This window comes from Pseudophryne corroboree, unplaced genomic scaffold (genome assembly GCF_028390025.1).
Source record: "Pseudophryne corroboree isolate aPseCor3 unplaced genomic scaffold, aPseCor3.hap2 scaffold_1719, whole genome shotgun sequence".
Lineage (NCBI taxonomy): Eukaryota > Metazoa > Chordata > Amphibia > Anura > Myobatrachidae > Pseudophryne > Pseudophryne corroboree.
Genome location: NW_026968355.1, coordinates 13,263 through 30,400, shown reverse-complemented (window position 1 = coordinate 30,400; position 17,138 = coordinate 13,263). Strand labels below are relative to the sequence as shown.

The 17,138-nt window shown below is 50.5% G+C and overlaps 1 protein-coding gene across 1 annotated transcript in view; it reads left to right on the top strand.

The window, feature by feature from the left end:
• The window catches only part of LOC135002161 (retinitis pigmentosa 1-like 1 protein), a gene marked incomplete at its 3' end in the record, with an annotated part of 59,656 nt that extends 42,941 nt beyond the window's left edge, over positions 1-16,715 (top strand). The window contains exons 4-6 of the mRNA XM_063951642.1: positions 15,104-15,182; positions 15,301-15,398; positions 15,497-16,715. Of these exons, the coding sequence (XP_063807712.1) occupies positions 15,149-15,182; positions 15,301-15,398; positions 15,497-16,715 (1,351 nt within the window). The remainder of the gene's footprint in view (positions 1-15,103; positions 15,183-15,300; positions 15,399-15,496) is intronic.
• Between the last annotated feature and the right edge of the window lie 423 nt (positions 16,716-17,138).

Genomic DNA, 17,138 nt, shown 5'->3' with positions numbered 1-17,138 from the left:
GGAGAGGTGACTGCTGGGAATGGGGCATTATACAGTAACACCAGGATGTGTGTCTCGGTGATGACTCAAGAGGTGACTGCTGCAAATAGGACATTATACAGTAACACCAGGGAATGTATCTGGGTGATGACTGGAGAGGTGACTGTTGGGAATGGGGCATTATACAGTAACACCAGAGGAAGTTTCTGGGTGATGACTGGAGAGGTGACCGCTGGGAATGGAACATTATACAGTAACATTAGGGGACGTGTCTGGGTGATGACTGGAGAGGTGACTGCTGGGAATGGGACATTATACAGTAACACCGGGGTATGTGTCTAGGTGATGACTGGAGAGGTGACTGCTGGGGATGGGACATTATACAGTAACACCAGGGGATGTGTCTGGGTGATGACTGGAGAGGTGACTGCTGGGAATGGGGCATTATACAGTAACACCGGGGGATTTGTCTGGGTGATGACTGGAGAGATGACTGCTGGGAATGGGGCATTATACAGTAACACCAGGGGGGGTGTCTGGGTGATGACTGGAGAAGTGACTGCTGGGAATGGGGCATTATACAGTAACACCTGGGGATGTGTCTGGGTGATGACTGGAGAAGTGACTGCTGGGAATGGGGCATTTATACAGTAACACCAGGGGATGTGTCTGGGTGATGACTGGAGAGGTGACTGCTGGGAATGGGACATTATACAGTAACACCAGGGGGGGTGTCTGGGTGATGACTGGAGAAGTGACTGCTGGGAATGGGGCATTATACAGTAACACCAGGATGTGTGTCTCGGTGATGACTCAAGAGGTGACTGCTGCAAATAGGACATTATACAGTAACACCAGGGAATGTATCTGGGTGATGACTGGAGAGGTGACTGTTGGGAATGGGGCATTATACAGTAACACCAGAGGAAGTTTCTGGGTGATGACTGGAGAGGTGACCGCTGGGAATGGAACATTATACAGTAAGATTAGGGGACGTGTCTGGGTGATGACTGGAGAGGTGACTGCTGGGAATGGGGCATTATACAGTAACACCAGGAGATGTGTCTGGGTGATGACTGGAGAGGTGTCTGCTGGGAATGGGGTATTATACAGTAACACCAGGGGATGTGTCTGGGTGATGACTGGAGAGGTGACTGCTGGGAATGGGGCATTATATAGTAACACCAGGGATCGTGTCTGGGTGATGACTGGAGAGGTGACTGCTGGGAATGGGGCATTATACAGTAACACCAGGGGATGTGTCTGGGTGATGACTGGAGAGGTGACTGCTGGGAATGGGACATTATACAGTAATACCAGGGGATGTGTCTGGGTGGTGACTGGAGAGGTGACTGCTGCGAATAGGACATTATACAGTAACACCAGGTAATGTATCTGGGTGATGACTGGAGAGGTGACTGTTGGGACTGGGGCATTATACAGTAACACCAGGGGATGTGTCTGGGCGATGACTGGAGAGGTGACTGCCGGGAATGGGACATTATACAGTAACACCAGGGGATGTGTCTGGGTGGTGACTGGAGAGGTGACTGCTGGGAATGGGGCATTATACAGTAACACCGGGGGACGTGTCTGGGTGATGACTGGAGGAGTGACTGCTGGGAATGGGGCATTATACAGTAACACTGGGGGACGTGTCTGGATGATGACTGGAGAGGTGACTGCTGGGAATGGGGCATTATACAGTAACACCAGGGGACGTGTCTGAGTGATGACTGAAGAGGTGACTGCTGGGAAAGGGGCATTATACAGTAACACTGGGGGACGTGTCTGGATGATGACTGGAGAGGTGACTGCTGGGAATGCGACATTATACAGTAACAAATGGGGGGTGTCTGGGTGATGACTGGAGAGGTGACTGCTGGGAATGGGGCATTATACATTAACACCAGGGGGACATGTCTGGGTGATGACTGGAGAAGTGACTGCTGGGAATGGGACATTATACAGTAACACCAGGGGGGGTGTCTGGGTGATGACTGGAGAGGTGACTGCTGGGAATGGGACATTATACAGTAACACCAGGGGGGGTGTCTGGGTGATGACTAGAGAAGTGACTGCTGGGAATGGGGCATTATACAGTAACACCTGGGGATGTGTCTGGGTGATGACTGGAGAGGTGACTGCTGGGAATGGGACTTTATACAGTAACACCAGGGGGGTGTCTGGGTGATGACTGGAGAAGTGACTGCTGGGAATGGGGCATTATACAGTAACACCTGGGGATGTGTCTGGGTGATGACTGGAGAAGTGACTGCTGGGAATGGGGCATTATACAGTAACACCAGGGGATGTTTCTGGGTGATGACTGGAGAGGTGACTGCTGGGAATGGGACATTATACAGTAACACCAGGGGGGGTGTCTGAGTGATGACTGGAGAGGTGACTGCTGGGAAAGGGGCATTATACAGTAACACAAGGGGGCGTGTCTGGGTGATGACTGGAGAGGTGACTGCTGGGAATGGGACATTATACAGTAACACCAGGGGATGTGTCTGGGTGATGTCTGGAGAGGTGACTGTTGGGAATGGGGCATTATACAGTAACACCAGGGGGACATGTCTGGGTGATGACTGGAGAAGTGACTGCTGGGAATGGGACATTGGCCCTCATTCTGAGTTGTTCGCTCGCAAGGCGATTATAGCAGAGTTACACACGCTAAGCCGCCGCCTACTGGGAGTGAATCTAAACTTCTTAAATGTGCGACCGAAGTATTCGCAATATTGCGATCAAAACCGAGTTAGCAGTTTCTGAGTAACTCCAGACTTACTCTGCCTGTGCGATCAATTCAGTGCTTTTCGGTCCCGGCTGACGTCATAAACACACCCAGCGTTCGCCCAAGCACTCCCACCGTTTCTCCAGACACGCCTGCGTTTTTTCCGGAAACGGTAGCGTTTTCAGCCACACGCCCCTAAAACGCCGTACATCCGCCCAGTAACACCCATTTCCTGTCAATCACAATGCGTTCTCCGGTGCGACGAAAAAGCCGTGAGTAAAATTACTTTCTTCTTAGTAAAGTTACTTGACGCATGCGCAGTGCGAACATTACGCATGCGCACTAAGAGAATTCTCACTGCGATGCGATGAAAAATACCGAGCGAACAACTCGGAATGAGGGCCATTATACAGTAACCCCAGGGGGGTGTCTGGGTGATGACTGGAGAAGTGACTGCTGGGAATGGGACATTATACAGTAACACCACGGGGGGTGTCTGGGTGATGACTGGAGAGGTAACTGCTGGGAATGGGGCATTATACAGTAACACCAGGGGGACATGTCTGGGTGATGACTGGAGAAGTGACTGCTGGGAATGGGACATTATACAGTAACACCAGGGGGGGTGTCTGGGTGATGACTGGAGAGGTGACTGCTGGGAATGGGACATTATACAGTAACACCGGGGGATGTGTCTGGGTGATGTCTGGAGAGGTGACTGCTGGGAATGGGGCATTATACAGTAACACCAGGATGTGTGTCTCGGTGATGACTCAAGAGGTGACTGCTGCAAATAGGACATTATACAGTAACACCAGGGAATGTATCTGGGTGATGACTGGAGAGGTGACTGTTGGGAATGGGGCATTATACAGTAACACCAGAGGAAGTTTCTGGGTGATGACTGGAGAGGTGACCGCTGGGAATGGAACATTATACAGTAACATTAGGGGACGTGTCTGGGTGATGACTGGAGAGGTGACTGCTGGGAATGGGACATTATACAGTAACACCGGGGTATGTGTCTAGGTGATGACTGGAGAGGTGACTGCTGGGGATGGGACATTATACAGTAACACCAGGGGATGTGTCTGGGTGATGACTGGAGAGGTGACTGCTGGGAATGGGGCATTATACAGTAACACCGGGGGATTTGTCTGGGTGATGACTGGAGAGATGACTGCTGGGAATGGGGCATTATACAGTAACACCAGGGGGGGTGTCTGGGTGATGACTGGAGAAGTGACTGCTGGGAATGGGGCATTATACAGTAACACCTGGGGATGTGTCTGGGTGATGACTGGAGAAGTGACTGCTGGGAATGGGGCATTTATACAGTAACACCAGGGGATGTGTCTGGGTGATGACTGGAGAGGTGACTGCTGGGAATGGGACATTATACAGTAACACCAGGGGGGGTGTCTGGGTGATGACTGGAGAAGTGACTGCTGGGAATGGGGCATTATACAGTAACACCAGGATGTGTGTCTCGGTGATGACTCAAGAGGTGACTGCTGCAAATAGGACATTATACAGTAACACCAGGGAATGTATCTGGGTGATGACTGGAGAGGTGACTGTTGGGAATGGGGCATTATACAGTAACACCAGAGGAAGTTTCTGGGTGATGACTGGAGAGGTGACCGCTGGGAATGGAACATTATACAGTAAGATTAGGGGACGTGTCTGGGTGATGACTGGAGAGGTGACTGCTGGGAATGGGGCATTATACAGTAACACCAGGAGATGTGTCTGGGTGATGACTGGAGAGGTGTCTGCTGGGAATGGGGTATTATACAGTAACACCAGGGGATGTGTCTGGGTGATGACTGGAGAGGTGACTGCTGGGAATGGGGCATTATATAGTAACACCAGGGATCGTGTCTGGGTGATGACTGGAGAGGTGACTGCTGGGAATGGGGCATTATACAGTAACACCAGGGGATGTGTCTGGGTGATGACTGGAGAGGTGACTGCTGGGAATGGGACATTATACAGTAATACCAGGGGATGTGTCTGGGTGGTGACTGGAGAGGTGACTGCTGCGAATAGGACATTATACAGTAACACCAGGTAATGTATCTGGGTGATGACTGGAGAGGTGACTGTTGGGACTGGGGCATTATACAGTAACACCAGGGGATGTGTCTGGGCGATGACTGGAGAGGTGACTGCCGGGAATGGGACATTATACAGTAACACCAGGGGATGTGTCTGGGTGGTGACTGGAGAGGTGACTGCTGGGAATGGGGCATTATACAGTAACACCGGGGGACGTGTCTGGGTGATGACTGGAGGAGTGACTGCTGGGAATGGGGCATTATACAGTAACACTGGGGGACGTGTCTGGATGATGACTGGAGAGGTGACTGCTGGGAATGGGGCATTATACAGTAACACCAGGGGACGTGTCTGAGTGATGACTGAAGAGGTGACTGCTGGGAAAGGGGCATTATACAGTAACACTGGGGGACGTGTCTGGATGATGACTGGAGAGGTGACTGCTGGGAATGCGACATTATACAGTAACAACAGGGGGGTGTCTGGGTGATGACTGGAGAGGTGACTGCTGGGAATGGGGCATTATACATTAACACCAGGGGGACATGTCTGGGTGATGACTGGAGAAGTGACTGCTGGGAATGGGACATTATACAGTAACACCAGGGGGGGTGTCTGGGTGATGACTGGAGAGGTGACTGCTGGGAATGGGACATTATACAGTAACACCGGGGGATGTGTCTGGGTGATGTCTGGAGAGGTGACTGCTGGGAATGGGGCATTATACAGTAACACCAGGGGGACATGTCTGGGTGATGACTGGAGAAGTGACTGCTGGGAATGGGACATTATACAGTAACACCAGGGGGGTGTCTGGGTGATGACCGGAGAGGTGACTGCTGGGAATGGGACATTATACAGTAACACCAGGGGGGATGTCTGGGTGATGACTGGAGAAGTGACTGCTGGGAATGGGACATTATACAGTAACACCAGGGGGGGTGTCTGGGTGATGACTGGAGAGGTGACTGCTGGGAATGGGACATTATACAGTAACACCAGGGGATGTGTCTGGGTGATGTCTGGAGAGGTGACTGCTGGGAATGGGGCATTATACAGTTACACCAGGGGGACATGTCTGGGTGATGACTGGAGAAGTGACTGCTGGGAATGGGACATTATACAGTAACACCAGGGGGACATGTCTGGGTGATGACTGGAGAAGTGACTGCTGGGAATGGGACATTATACAGTAACACCAGGGGGGGTGTCTGGGTGATGACTGGAGAGGTGACTGCTGGGAATGGGACATTATACAGTAACACCAGGGGGGGTGTCTGGGTGATGACTGGAGAGGTGACTGCTGGGAATGGGACATTATACAGTAACACCAGGGGGGGTGTCTGGGTGATGACTAGAGAAGTGACTGCTGGGAATGGGGCATTATACAGTAACACCTGGGGATGTGTCTGGGTGATGACTGGAGAGGTGACTGCTGGGAATGGGACTTTATACAGTAACACCAGGGGGGTGTCTGGGTGATGACTGGAGAAGTGACTGCTGGGAATGGGGCATTATACAGTAACACCTGGGGATGTGTCTGGGTGATGACTGGAGAAGTGACTGCTGGGAATGGGGCATTATACAGTAACACCAGGGGATGTGTCTGGGTGATGACTGGAGAGGTGACTGCTGGGAATGGGACATTATACAGTAACACCAGGGGGGGTGTCTGAGTGATGACTGGAGAGGTGACTGCTGGGAAAGGGGCATTATACAGTAACACAAGGGGGCGTGTCTGGGTGATGACTGGAGAGGTGACTGCTGGGAATGGGACATTATACAGTAACACCAGGGGATGTGTCTGGGTGATGTCTGGAGAGGTGACTGTTGGGAATGGGGCATTATACAGTAACACCAGGGGGACATGTCTGGGTGATGACTGGAGAAGTGACTGCTGGGAATGGGACATTGGCCCTCATTCCGAGTTGTTCGCTCGCAAGGCGATTATAGCAGAGTTACACACGCTAAGCCGCCGCCTACTGGGAGTGAATCTAAACTTCTTAAATGTGCGACCGAAGTATTCGCAATATTGCGATCAAAACCGAGTTAGCAGTTTCTGAGTAACTCCAGACTTACTCTGCCTGTGCGATCAATTCAGTGCTTTTCGGTCCCGGCTGACGTCATAAACACACCCAGCGTTCGCCCAAGCACTCCCACCGTTTCTCCAGACACGCCTGCGTTTTTTCCGGAAACGGTAGCGTTTTCAGCCACACGCCCCTAAAACGCCGTACATCCGCCCAGTAACACCCATTTCCTGTCAATCACAATGCGTTCTCCGGTGCGACGAAAAAGCCGTGAGTAAAATTACTTTCTTCTTAGTAAAGTTACTTGACGCATGCGCAGTGCGAACATTACGCATGCGCACTAAGAGAATTCTCACTGCGATGCGATGAAAAATACCGAGCGAACAACTCGGAATGAGGGCCATTATACAGTAACCCCAGGGGGGTGTCTGGGTGATGACTGGAGAAGTGACTGCTGGGAATGGGACATTATACAGTAACACCACGGGGGGTGTCTGGGTGATGACTGGAGAGGTAACTGCTGGGAATGGGGCATTATACAGTAACACCAGGGGGACATGTCTGGGTGATGACTGGAGAAGTGACTGCTGGGAATGGGACATTATACAGTAACACCAGGGGGGGTGTCTGGGTGATGACTGGAGAGGTGACTGCTGGGAATGGGACATTATACAGTAACACCGGGGGATGTGTCTGGGTGATGTCTGGAGAGGTGACTGCTGGGAATGGGGCATTATACAGTAACACCAGGATGTGTGTCTCGGTGATGACTCAAGAGGTGACTGCTGCAAATAGGACATTATACAGTAACACCAGGGAATGTATCTGGGTGATGACTGGAGAGGTGACTGTTGGGAATGGGGCATTATACAGTAACACCAGAGGAAGTTTCTGGGTGATGACTGGAGAGGTGACCGCTGGGAATGGAACATTATACAGTAACATTAGGGGACGTGTCTGGGTGATGACTGGAGAGGTGACTGCTGGGAATGGGACATTATACAGTAACACCGGGGTATGTGTCTAGGTGATGACTGGAGAGGTGACTGCTGGGGATGGGACATTATACAGTAACACCAGGGGATGTGTCTGGGTGATGACTGGAGAGGTGACTGCTGGGAATGGGGCATTATACAGTAACACCGGGGGATTTGTCTGGGTGATGACTGGAGAGATGACTGCTGGGAATGGGGCATTATACAGTAACACCAGGGGGGGTGTCTGGGTGATGACTGGAGAAGTGACTGCTGGGAATGGGGCATTATACAGTAACACCTGGGGATGTGTCTGGGTGATGACTGGAGAAGTGACTGCTGGGAATGGGGCATTTATACAGTAACACCAGGGGATGTGTCTGGGTGATGACTGGAGAGGTGACTGCTGGGAATGGGACATTATACAGTAACACCAGGGGGGGTGTCTGGGTGATGACTGGAGAAGTGACTGCTGGGAATGGGGCATTATACAGTAACACCAGGATGTGTGTCTCGGTGATGACTCAAGAGGTGACTGCTGCAAATAGGACATTATACAGTAACACCAGGGAATGTATCTGGGTGATGACTGGAGAGGTGACTGTTGGGAATGGGGCATTATACAGTAACACCAGAGGAAGTTTCTGGGTGATGACTGGAGAGGTGACCGCTGGGAATGGAACATTATACAGTAAGATTAGGGGACGTGTCTGGGTGATGACTGGAGAGGTGACTGCTGGGAATGGGGCATTATACAGTAACACCAGGAGATGTGTCTGGGTGATGACTGGAGAGGTGTCTGCTGGGAATGGGGTATTATACAGTAACACCAGGGGATGTGTCTGGGTGATGACTGGAGAGGTGACTGCTGGGAATGGGGCATTATATAGTAACACCAGGGATCGTGTCTGGGTGATGACTGGAGAGGTGACTGCTGGGAATGGGGCATTATACAGTAACACCAGGGGATGTGTCTGGGTGATGACTGGAGAGGTGACTGCTGGGAATGGGACATTATACAGTAATACCAGGGGATGTGTCTGGGTGGTGACTGGAGAGGTGACTGCTGCGAATAGGACATTATACAGTAACACCAGGTAATGTATCTGGGTGATGACTGGAGAGGTGACTGTTGGGACTGGGGCATTATACAGTAACACCAGGGGATGTGTCTGGGCGATGACTGGAGAGGTGACTGCCGGGAATGGGACATTATACAGTAACACCAGGGGATGTGTCTGGGTGGTGACTGGAGAGGTGACTGCTGGGAATGGGGCATTATACAGTAACACCGGGGGACGTGTCTGGGTGATGACTGGAGGAGTGACTGCTGGGAATGGGGCATTATACAGTAACACTGGGGGACGTGTCTGGATGATGACTGGAGAGGTGACTGCTGGGAATGGGGCATTATACAGTAACACCAGGGGACGTGTCTGAGTGATGACTGAAGAGGTGACTGCTGGGAAAGGGGCATTATACAGTAACACTGGGGGACGTGTCTGGATGATGACTGGAGAGGTGACTGCTGGGAATGCGACATTATACAGTAACAACAGGGGGGTGTCTGGGTGATGACTGGAGAGGTGACTGCTGGGAATGGGGCATTATACATTAACACCAGGGGGACATGTCTGGGTGATGACTGGAGAAGTGACTGCTGGGAATGGGACATTATACAGTAACACCAGGGGGGGTGTCTGGGTGATGACTGGAGAGGTGACTGCTGGGAATGGGACATTATACAGTAACACCGGGGGATGTGTCTGGGTGATGTCTGGAGAGGTGACTGCTGGGAATGGGGCATTATACAGTAACACCAGGGGGACATGTCTGGGTGATGACTGGAGAAGTGACTGCTGGGAATGGGACATTATACAGTAACACCAGGGGGGTGTCTGGGTGATGACCGGAGAGGTGACTGCTGGGAATGGGACATTATACAGTAACACCAGGGGGGGTGTCTGGGTGATGACTGGAGAAGTGACTGCTGGGAATGGGACATTATACAGTAACACCAGGGGGGGTGTCTGGGTGATGACTGGAGAGGTGACTGCTGGGAATGGGACATTATACAGTAACACCAGGGGATGTGTCTGGGTGATGTCTGGAGAGGTGACTGCTGGGAATGGGGCATTATACAGTTACACCAGGGGGACATGTCTGGGTGATGACTGGAGAAGTGACTGCTGGGAATGGGACATTATACAGTAACACCAGGGGGACATGTCTGGGTGATGACTGGAGAAGTGACTGCTGGGAATGGGACATTATACAGTAACACCAGGGGGGGTGTCTGGGTGATGACTGGAGAGGTGACTGCTGGGAATGGGACATTATACAGTAACACCAGGGGGGGTGTCTGGGTGATGACTGGAGAGGTGACTGCTGGGAATAGGACATTATACAGTAACACCAGGGGGGGTGTCTGGGTGATGACTAGAGAAGTGACTGCTGGGAATGGGGCATTATACAGTAACACCTGGGGATGTGTCTGGGTGATGACTGGAGAGGTGACTGCTGGGAATGGGACTTTATACAGTAACACCAGGGGGGTGTCTGGGTGATGACTGGAGAAGTGACTGCTGGGAATGGGGCATTATACAGTAACACCTGGGGATGTGTCTGGGTGATGACTGGAGAAGTGACTGCTGGGAATGGGGCATTATACAGTAACACCAGGGGATGTGTCTGGGTGATGACTGGAGAGGTGACTGCTGGGAATGGGACATTATACAGTAACACCAGGGGGGGTGTCTGAGTGATGACTGGAGAGGTGACTGCTGGGAAAGGGGCATTATACAGTAACACAAGGGGGCGTGTCTGGGTGATGACTGGAGAGGTGACTGCTGGGAATGGGACATTATACAGTAACACCAGGGGATGTGTCTGGGTGATGTCTGGAGAGGTGACTGTTGGGAATGGGGCATTATACAGTAACACCAGGGGGACATGTCTGGGTGATGACTGGAGAAGTGACTGCTGGGAATGGGACATTATACAGTAACCCCAGGGGGGTGTCTGGGTGATGACTGGAGAAGTGACTGCTGGGAATGGGACATTATACAGTAACACCACGGGGGGTGTCTGGGTGATGACTGGAGAGGTAACTGCTGGGAATGGGGCATTATACAGTAACACCAGGGGGACATGTCTGGGTGATGACTGGAGAAGTGACTGCTGGGAATGGGACATTATACAGTAACACCAGGGGGGGTGTCTGGGTGATGACTGGAGAGGTGACTGCTGGGAATGGGACATTATACAGTAACACCGGGGGATGTGTCTGGGTGATGTCTGGAGAGGTGACTGCTGGGAATGGGGCATTATACAGTAACACCAGGATGTGTGTCTCGGTGATGACTCAAGAGGTGACTGCTGCAAATAGGACATTATACAGTAACACCAGGGAATGTATCTGGGTGATGACTGGAGAGGTGACTGTTGGGAATGGGGCATTATACAGTAACACCAGAGGAAGTTTCTGGGTGATGACTGGAGAGGTGACCGCTGGGAATGGAACATTATACAGTAACATTAGGGGACGTGTCTGGGTGATGACTGGAGAGGTGACTGCTGGGAATGGGACATTATACAGTAACACCGGGGTATGTGTCTAGGTGATGACTGGAGAGGTGACTGCTGGGGATGGGACATTATACAGTAACACCAGGGGATGTGTCTGGGTGATGACTGGAGAGGTGACTGCTGGGAATGGGGCATTATACAGTAACACCGGGGGATTTGTCTGGGTGATGACTGGAGAGGTGACTGCTGGGAATGGGGCATTATACAGTAACACCAGGGGGGGTGTCTGGGTGATGACTGGAGAAGTGACTGCTGGGAATGGGGCATTATACAGTAACACCTGGGGATGTGTCTGGGTGATGACTGGAGAAGTGACTGCTGGGAATGGGGCATTTATACAGTAACACCAGGGGATGTGTCTGGGTGATGACTGGAGAGGTGACTGCTGGGAATGGGACATTATACAGTAACACCAGGGGGGGTGTCTGGGTGATGACTGGAGAAGTGACTGCTGGGAATGGGGCATTATACAGTAACACCAGGATGTGTGTCTCGGTGATGACTCAAGAGGTGACTGCTGCAAATAGGACATTATACAGTAACACCAGGGAATGTATCTGGGTGATGACTGGAGAGGTGACTGTTGGGAATGGGGCATTATACAGTAACACCAGAGGAAGTTTCTGGGTGATGACTGGAGAGGTGACCGCTGGGAATGGAACATTATACAGTAAGATTAGGGGACGTGTCTGGGTGATGACTGGAGAGGTGACTGCTGGGAATGGGGCATTATACAGTAACACCGGGGGATGTGTCTGGGTGATGACTGGAGAAGTGACTGCTGGGAATGGGGCATTATACAGTAACACCGGGGGATGTGTCTGGGTGATGACTGGAGAGGTGACTGCTGGGAATGGGGCATTATACAGTAACACCAGAGGAAGTTTCTGGGTGATGACTGGAGAGGTGACCGCTGGGAATGGAACATTATACAGTAACATTAGGGGACGTGTCTGGGTGATGACTGGAGAGGTGACTGCTGGGAATGGGACATTATACAGTAACACCGGGGTATGTGTCTAGGTGATGACTGGAGAGTTGACTGCTGGGAATGGGACATTATACAGTAACACCAGGGGATGTGTCTGGGTGATGACTGGAGAGGTGACTGCTGGGAATGGGGCATTATACAGTAACACTGGGGGATTTGTCTGGGTGATGACTGGAGAGGTGACTGCTGGGAATGGGGCATTATACAGTAACACCAGGGGGGGTGTCTGGGTGATGACTGGAGAAGTGACTGCTGGGAATGGGGCATTATACAGTAACACCTGGGGATGTGTCTGGGTGATGACTGGAGAAGTGACTGCTGGGAATGGGGCATTTATACAGTAACACCAGGGGATGTGTCTGGGTGATGACTGGAGAGGTGACTGCTGGGAATGGGACATTATACAGTAACACCAGGGGGGGTGTCTGGGTGATGACTGGAGAAGTGACTGCTGGGAATGGGGCATTATACAGTAACACCAGGATGTGTGTCTCGGTGATGACTCAAGAGGTGACTGCTGCAAATAGGACATTATACAGTAACACCAGGGAATGTATCTGGGTGATGACTGGAGAGGTGACTGTTGGGAATGGGGCATTATACAGTAACACCAGAGGAAGTTTCTGGGTGATGACTGGAGAGGTGACCGCTGGGAATGGAACATTATACAGTAAGATTAGGGGACGTGTCTGGGTGATGACTGGAGAGGTGACTGCTGGGAATGGGACATTATACAGTAACACCGGGGTATGTGTCTGGGTGATGACTGGAGAAGTGACTGCTGGGAATGGGGCATTATACAGTAACACCAGGGGATGTGTCTGGGTGATGACTGGAGAGGTGACTGCTGGGAATGGGGCATTATACAGTAACACCAGAGGAAGTTTCTGGGTGATGACTGGAGAGGTGACCGCTGGGAATGGAACATTATACAGTAACACCGGGGTATGTGTCTGGGTGATGACTGGAGAGGTGACTGCTGGGAATGGGACATTATACAGTAACACCAGGGAATGTGTCTGGGTGATGACTGGAGAGGTGACTGCTGGGAATGGGACATTATACAGTGACACCAGGGAATGTATCTGGGTGATGACTGGAGAGGTGACTGTTGGGAATGGGGCATTATACAGTAACACCAGAGGAAGTTTCTGGGTGATGACTGGAGAGGTGACCGCTGGGAATGGAACATTATACAGTAAGATTAGGGGACGTATCTGGGTGATGACTGGAGAGGTGACTGCTGGGAATGGGACATTATACAGTAACACCGGGGTATGTGTCTGGGTGATGACTGGAGAGGTGACTGCTGGGAATGGGACATTATACAGTAATACCAGTGGATGTGTCTGGGTGATGACTGGAGAGGTGATTGCTGGGAATGGGGCATTATACAGTAACACCAGGGGGGGTGTCTGGGTGATGACTGGAGAAGTGACTGCTGGGAATGGGGCATTATACAGTAACACCTGGGAATGTGTCTGGGTGATGACTGGAGAAGTGACTGCTGGGAATGGGGCATTATACAGTAACACCAGGGGATGTGTCTGGGTGATGACTGGAGAGGTGACTGCGGGGAATGGGACATTATACAGTAACACCAGGGGGGGTGTCTGGGTGATGACTGGAGAAGTGACTGTTGGGAATGGGGCATTATACAGTAACACCAGAGGAAGTTTCTGGGTGATGACTGGAGAGGTGACCGCTGGGAATGGAACATTATACAGTAACATTAGGGGACGTGTCTGGGTGATGACTAGAGAGGTGACTGCTGGGAATGGGACATTATACAGTAACACCGGGGTATGTGTCTGGGTGATGACTGGAGAGGTGACTGCTGGGAATGGGACATTATACAGTAACACCGGGGTATGTGTCTGGGTGATGACTGGAGAGGTGACTGCTGGGAATGGGACATTATACAGTAACACCAGGGGATGTGTCTGGGTGATGACTGGAGAGGTGACTGCTGGGAATGGGGCATTATACAGTAACACTGGGGGATGTGTCTGGGTGATGACTGGAGAAGTGACTGCTGGGAATGGGGCATTATACAGTAACACCAGGATGTGTGTCTCGGTGATGACTCAAGAGGTGACTGCTGCAAATAGGACATTATACAGTAACACCAGGGAATGTATCTGGGTGATGACTGGAGAGGTGACTGTTGGGAATGGGGCATTATACAGTGACACCAGAGGAAGTTTCTGGGTGATGACTGGAGAGGTGACTGCTGGGAATGGGGCATTATACAGTAACACCGGGGGATGTGTCTGGGTGATGACTGGAGAGGTGACTGCTGGGAATGGGGCATTATACAGTAACACCAGGGGGGGTGTCTGGGTGATGACTGGAGAAGTGACTGCTGGGAATGGGGCATTATACAGTAACACCTGGGGATGTGTCTGGGTGATGACTGGAGAGGTGACTGCTGGGAATGGGACATTATACAGTAACACCAGGGGATGTGTCTGGGTGATGACTGGAGAGGTGACTGCTGGGAATGGGACATTATACAGTAACACCGGGGGATGTGTCTGGGTGATGACTGGAGAGGTGACTGCTGGGAATGGGGCATTATACAGTAACACCGGGGGATGTGTCTGGGTGATGACTGGAGAGGTGACTGCTGGGAATGGGGCATTATACAGTAACACCAGGGGATGTGTCTGGGTGATGACTGTATCACAGTGTGTGTCAGGTTTCTATAAGGTGTCAGGATGTCACTGTCTATGTCTCCATGCAGGAGGTGGAGTGTATAGAGGAACACAGGGGTCTGTACAAGGACTTGATGATGGAGAATCACCGGCCCCACACATCACTGGGTAAGGGGAGACTGTCATGTATTGTACAGGGGAGAGCAGGTATGGGGGCCCCTATATACACACATCATCTGATAATCACATATATACACTGTACTCAGTCACTGTGTGTCTCCTACAGAAGGACCCAGTAACAGAGATACCCCAGAGAGATGTCCCCGTCCTCTGTATTCCCAGGACTGTACAGAGGAGAATCACAGGATCCCACAGGAGGATCAGGTAGGTGGGCTATAGGGTCTCCCCAATAAACCAAAGTGACTGTCACTGTATGTTGTGTAGAGGAGCTGTGTGTCATTATATTTGTATTGTTTACATAGGGTGAAGCCCAATTAAATAATATTAAAATCAAAGATACAGAGGGAGAAGAAGAGACATATGTGACTGATACAAAGGCAGAAGATACAGAGGGAGAAGAAGAGACGTATGTGACTGATATAAAGGCAGAAGATATAGATGGAGAAGAAGAGACGTATGTGACTGATATAAAGGCAGAAGATATAGAGGGAGAAGAAAAGACGTATGTGACTGATATAACGGCAGAAGATATAGATGGAGAAGAAGAGACGTATGTGACTGATATAAAGGCAGAAGATATAGAGGGAGAAGAAGAGACGTATGTGACTGATATAAAGGCAGAAGATACAGAGGGAGAAGAAGAGACGTATGTGACTGATATAAAGGCAGAAGATATAGGGGGAGAAGAAGAGACGTATGTGACTGATATAAAGGCAGAAGATATAGGGGGAGAAGAAGAGACGTATGTGACTGATATAAAGGCAGAAGATACAGAAGGAGAAGAAGAGACGTATGTGACTGATATAAAGGCAGAAGATATAGAGGGAGAAGAAGAGATGTATGTGACTGATATAAAGGCAGAAGATATAGAGGGAGAAGAAGAGACGTATGTGACTGATATGAAGGCAGAAGATACAGAGGGAGAAGAAGAGACGTATGTGACTGATAAAAAGGCAGAAGATATAGATGGAGAAGAGGAGACGTATGTGACTGATATAAAAGCAGAAGATACAGAGGGAGAAGAAGAGACGTATGTGACTGATATAAAGGCAGAAGATATAGAGGGAGAAGAAGAGACGTATGTGACTGATATAAAGGCAGAAGATATAGAGGGAGAAGAAGAGACGTATGTGACTGATATAAAGGCAGAAGATATAGAGGGAGAAGAAGAGACATATGTGACTGATATAAAGGCAGAAGCTATAGAGGGAGAAGAAGAGACGTATGTGACTGATATGAAGGCAGAAGATATTGCGGGAGAAGAAGAAACGTATGTGACTGATATGAAGGCAGAAGATACAGAGCGAGAAGAAGAGACGTATGTGACCGATATAAAGACAGAAGATATAGAGGGAGAAGAAGAGACGTATGTGACTGATATAAAGGCAGAAGATACAGAGGGAGAAGAAGAGACGTATGTGACTGATATAGAGACAGAAGATACTAAGGAAGAAGAAGAGACGTATCTGAAGGGTGATCAGCAGTGTAAGGAGGAGGAGATCCCTACAGATATCAGCACAGGTGAGTAATAAACACTTATTACAGGAAAGTGTCACATATTCTCCTTCCTTCTGACCAGTCTCTTCTCCACACTCTCTATATATATTGTACATCAGGAGCCATCAGCCCCTATTATACTCCAGCTCTCCGCCTCACATCATGTCACTGTGTGTTACCAGCCCAGAGATCTGACCAGTCTCCTCCCCACACTCTCTGGTGTATCTCATACATCAGGGGCCAGCAGCCCCTATTATACTCCTGCTCTCACCCTCACATCGTGTCACTGTGTGTTACCAGCCCAGAGATCTGACCAGTCTCCTCCCCACACTCTCTGGGGTGTATTGTACATCAGTAGCCATCAGCCCCTATTATACTCCAGCTCTCCGCCTCACATCATGTCTGTGTGTTACCAGCCCAGAGATCTGACCAGTCTCCTCCCCACAC